The 5,098-nt window shown below is 53.2% G+C and overlaps 1 protein-coding gene across 1 annotated transcript; it reads right to left on the bottom strand.

The window, feature by feature from the left end:
• Positions 1-261: 261 nt before the first annotated feature.
• On the bottom strand, positions 262-647 carry GCG54_00002164 (uncharacterized protein; the record flags this gene model as incomplete). Its single annotated transcript, XM_045402260.1, has 2 exons — positions 262-550; positions 613-647. The coding sequence occupies 2 exons, from the start codon at positions 645-647 to the stop codon at positions 262-264; spliced, it is 324 nt and encodes a 107-aa protein (XP_045258622.1).
• Between the last annotated feature and the right edge of the window lie 4,451 nt (positions 648-5,098).

The following is a 5,098-nucleotide window of genomic DNA, read 5'->3' as shown; positions in this document are numbered from 1 at the left end:
TTAACATAATGATTGGCCTGAATAAAAGTTATTGAAAAAGATTGACAGAATACATGACAGGATATTTCATAACTGTTGTCTGGTATAGTGTTACAACTACGCATTTCATCACAACCTCCGCCCCAGCCCTCCCCTTGCTCTTTCGTATGTTGCACAACTTCCTCCTCCTTCCATGGCTCAAAGCATTGTGTACTTGCATATGAGCCTTGTGTGGGGTCCGATTGGGCTCGTCGGTGGCCGAATGGCGGTGAGACATGCTCATCAGCGACTCGCTTCCTCATGTGAGGTCGAGTTGCGCCCCTTTGAGTCTGGTTGGGCAGACTCTGTCGACGGTTGCTCGGGCTGCTTCCCAAACTTCTTCTGGAAAAGCTTGATCGCCTGAGCGGCACGAGATTTGTGGTATTGAATCGCTGACTTCACATCTCGAGAACTGTCGGGTAGGGTGACAAGAGCGTTTCCTTCTCTCTGGTCTTCGCGTTGAAACCTCGCAAGCTGTGATTGGCGTGGAATACGGGCAGCGAGAGGGTCAAATCGAATAGATGGAGTGACACTGCTTGGTTGCAAAAAGTTAGCTAGCCTGAAATCATGACATGAAGTCAACTGGAAACTCACCTCTCAAGGGGCGGTCTCCGCTCAGAGGGCGACATTATGGCATGAATTAAGGTAAACTACAGATAAGGTTGAACAGTTTGAAGTGTAGGGAGCCATCAGCGAGTATAATGTAATTAGACTGAGATGTTGTTGGTGACAATGGACAGTTGACGGTCTTATACTCAAAACTTGAAATTACGTTCGTCTCGAGCACTCACGGGCTGACTGAAAGAAGAGAGGTGACCAGAAATGGCGAACCAGCCATCCAAAGTGATATGGCACCACCATTCAACTGCTTCGAGAGCCCAGCCACGTTGGGCAGGTGCAATCAACATCGAGAGCGTAGGCTGGTAGGCTGGGTCGCCCGATTCGCAGTTGTCCGCACCCAGACTTGGCTGTTTTGTCCTTTTGCGGCCGACTAGGAAGTCGCCCCTTGAGCATTTCTGAGCACAATTTGTGTCTCATAACCACCCTTGAGTTTAGTACCAGACCGGCACATAATCCCTAAGGCTGCGGGCCGCAAAACCCTACCCAACAGCCCAAAAACCCGGTCTGCGGCTGGTCAAAGTGTTGACCAAGCCTAACCTGGCATCGTCTCCGTGGTAAAAGCCCAAGGCTCTCTGCTCATTTCCCGTCTCTGAACTTTTGAATGGAAACCGGGGAAGGCGCTTCACGAAGCCGGCCAGGCGTCTGTCATCCTCAACGCGGGATGCAAAGCATCAGCCACAAAGCCGCTGGAGTATGACAATCCAAGGAACCCGTCCAGCTCGCTGGCTGGATATTGCCAAGGCTCCAAATCTCAACGAGTTGATCGTGTATAGGTGCGTTTGCGATGCAACTAAAGCTAGTTGACAAGTAGAGTTGCGGAGCGACTGCGGAGCGTCCGCCAGAACTCGGCGAGAAGTGTGGCTAGTGCGTGAAAGCTGGAACCAAAAGGTCGCGCGAGGACACTAGATGTGGCTGGTGTGCTCACGTGGTTGGCCAGCGTGATGAAAAGAGGCAAGGAGAGAAGGCAACAGCCACAGTTTGGGCCGAGGTCGTTCCTTGAATCGGGGCTCGGCCTTCTGCGAATGGAGGGTCAGTAATGTGTGATTGCATGGTGATATGCAAGAGAAAATTCGCGAAAAAGGAGCGGCGGCTCTGGGATGGTGGATGCCAGAAATGGCAGGGATCAGAGGTGCGTCGGCCCCCAAAACTGTAGAAGATACGTCGATTGAATGGTGATCCCCGCTCTTACCCCAGTTCACCGCTCTCTCTTCGGCGATGAGTTATCCAATGTCTTGTGGACACTGGAAACGAATTATTTGCCTGTCGGAAACAGAGGCGATGTGCCGTGGGATTGGCCCTGCATAAGCGATGCCTCAAGCGGAAGCTGGCCAGTCCTGTAGCAGGATGAAGTCTTGACAAACGTGCCAATTCCCGCTTCCGCGTCCGTGTTCCGTGTGATTCCAAACTGAAGAGGGATCCGTAGACAGCCAAGGATTTCAAGGGTGGCGATAGCTGTGATCCTCAGCCACGACGTTTCCAGGATCTCGCAAACGCATGGTCAGCGGATAACTGGGGCCGTGGTGCCTCTGGCCCTGAGGCAGACTGATTGATTGTCAGAATCGTTCTTATTCCAATCAATGGATGCAGGAGAGCGGCGTAGCAATGGGGAAAGAAATGGCGCACCCGGATTGGAGGTTGTATCATGAACGAGGATGGCAGCTTGGAGTGGTGTGTAGTTGGAAGAAGATGCATGGACCCTCAATTGAATTTCTAGGACCTCAAGGAGACCCCTACCAAGCACAGCGGCCCCGTGCAAGGCAGGCGCCACAGGCACTGGACATGGAGCGCCAGGGGGAACCTTGGGGTGCCCACCGCCGACCCCGCCCCGGTGCACCGACTGAAGCTGGTGCTTCTCGTCGACAACATTTCCTTGCAATTCCCAGCCGTCGCGATGGCACGGTATTTTGACGAGACAACCATCACAACTTCCATCAGCTTGGCCCGAGCTCTTTGGGACAGCCATGATTGTGTTCTAGCGGAGTCCAAGGCAGAATGAATCCCCTTCCCCAACGTCACATGCTAATCTCTCATGCGTGCAGATGGATACTCTGCAGGTTTTGGAACGAGGCATCCGCCAGGCGGCCATGACCGGCTGCTCGGCCGCTCCCCTCTGCGGGCTATGTATCCCAGAATGGCCAGTTGGCCGACTTTGAAAGTACGCCATCTTCGAACCCAGATATCCGGAAACCAGGACAGTGCTAGTGGGTGACAGCCGTCCCTCACCGACACTTCTCCCTGCGCCGACGATGTCTCCATCACCAAGTCTGCCACCTTTAATTGTACCGGCATTGAGAGGATCACTACCTTGTATTACTATTTGATTCAACACATGGAGAGGAGCACACCAGTCGGGTGCCCTCAGAGAAGCGTCCGAGGAATGGGGTCGCTTAACTTTGGAGACACACAAGAAAGTGTCGGCCGACACCGACCCACTCCAACGCTACCCTTCTTGGTGTGTCGGTGAGCTGGGTTGTTTGGAAGCCAGATGTGTCCAAGATTGACCACGAACACAGTCCGAGGGGTGGGTACAGCCGAAATTGCACAGAAGTATTGCGCCTAGTAGATTGCGTGCTGCTCCCGTACAAAAGCACGCGTTCCAATTTTGACAAGAGGCTTTGCATTGGTGAGCTTTTGCCAGCAATAGTCAGAGCGGGATTTGCTTGGCTCAGCCTTCCTGGAAGACTGACGTCGATGGCTGCCGATTATCACAAATCTTCCGGAAGAACCTTTCTTGCACAAATCGAAATGTACAGGCAGCTTATGCGACTTGGCGTCTCCACACAAGGCTATGGCTTTGGGAGACCGTTGAGGCAGTGGATCACACCATGGCGCATGCCTTCCAACGGGCTGAAAGCCACCATGTACGAGCTACCGAACTCGGGCGAAATTGCTATCAACATTGACTGACATTGCAACGTTTCAATCACATCGACTTGCATCAATCGAGACTTCTCTTGTCGCGGAAGATAGCTGCTATAGACAAGACGCTGCAATATTCAGTTATGCTGAGCCCTTGAGGCCGGGGCACCAACCCCCGCGTACCGTACCCAACCGTCCGACCTGGACCCCGGTCACCCATGTGCGTGGGACCGCTGCAACCAAACAGTCGGGCCTTTCAAGGGGCTTTACGACCAGCATGCGGTAAATCTAGATGTTTCAGATGCTTCCATCACAGAAGATTGCAACATAAGTTGCTCCTGATAACCGGATTGGTGGGCTTACGAGCCACCCTTTAACCACCGCTGTCAACACCGAACACCAGCACCCCAGATTTATCCAGTGTTCTAGTGCTGACCCGGCTTCGCACGCAACGGCATTCGTCCCCTTCACAGACTTACCTCCGTTGTGCTGGACCCTATGTTCCACGACGAGTCAGAAAACCCCTGCAACCCAGAATCACGGATCCATCTAATCTAATTTTGCATCCGACAAGAACTAGCTCCCGGGACCAGCTGTCTTGGCCGAAATGTCTTGGAACTTTGTTGCCAGCAGAGGAGTGACGAAATCCAACCTAACCACATACAAAAAGGTGTCGTCATGGGTAATTCTAGCATCCGAATGGATGGAAGCGCTGCTGGCGGGCTTATCCAGATGGAAGAAGATTGCAGCTTCTCTTCAGAGCGGTCGCGTTGGGTCACGGAGAGGTCCGATGGGCATCGCACATCGCCGGGACATCAGAAAACGATCGGCAGTCGCATTTTTCCCGTGGCGCGGGCAACGAATCAATCTCGCTACCGACGGGAATGAGGTGACACTGGACAGGACTTGAGACTTGGGACCTTGGGCCTTGACGCGGCCTACCTTGCCCAGACCACACCTTCCAGAAGCTCAGGGCACCATCGCGTGCCCCGTCACAAGCGGGGGCTAGCACCGCACGGGCCTAGCGTACCAGACCGTTGGGTCGTTCTACGCGCACACCTCATTGTGTGGGGTAAGCCCACTCCTGCCCGTCGCGTCGACGACTCACCCTCGAAAACCGCGACCACATCAAAGCCATCAGTCGCAATCAATTAGTGAGATACAAGGGGAAATTAAATCCAAAAATAAATTGAAAAAGAGAAAAAAAGTTCAGCCAGAGGCTTATGAAAATTCCCAGGAGATTCTTACCAACCTCAGGTGTAACGATGCAAGGAATTTTTCTAACGGCGGCAGGTCTCGAACCCTGCGCACCCGTGGTGTGAGACGTTCAGAAAAACTCGCTTTGAAGCGCCTAATGATCCCACTAGACCACGGACTGTTGTGATAGACGATCTTGCTTTTTGGGGGCATATACCATGGGGCGGCCGCGTTGGGACGGAGGGTGTTGCTGCCTCAGGGGGGCTTCTGCCTGAGGACCAACCTCCTTGCTTCGCCTTGAGCGTTCGAATTCGAGACTGTCCATTCATGCCAGTCAACCTAAGCTCATGATTTACGCGAATAAAATTGCCCCGTTTCGTCGACACAGCAGTGCTTCTACCCA

The sequence above is a fragment of the Colletotrichum gloeosporioides genome (assembly GCF_011800055.1).
Source record: "Colletotrichum gloeosporioides strain Lc1 chromosome Unknown consensus_84, whole genome shotgun sequence".
Lineage (NCBI taxonomy): Eukaryota > Fungi > Ascomycota > Sordariomycetes > Glomerellales > Glomerellaceae > Colletotrichum > Colletotrichum gloeosporioides.
This window is presented reverse-complemented; position numbering and strand designations above follow the sequence as displayed.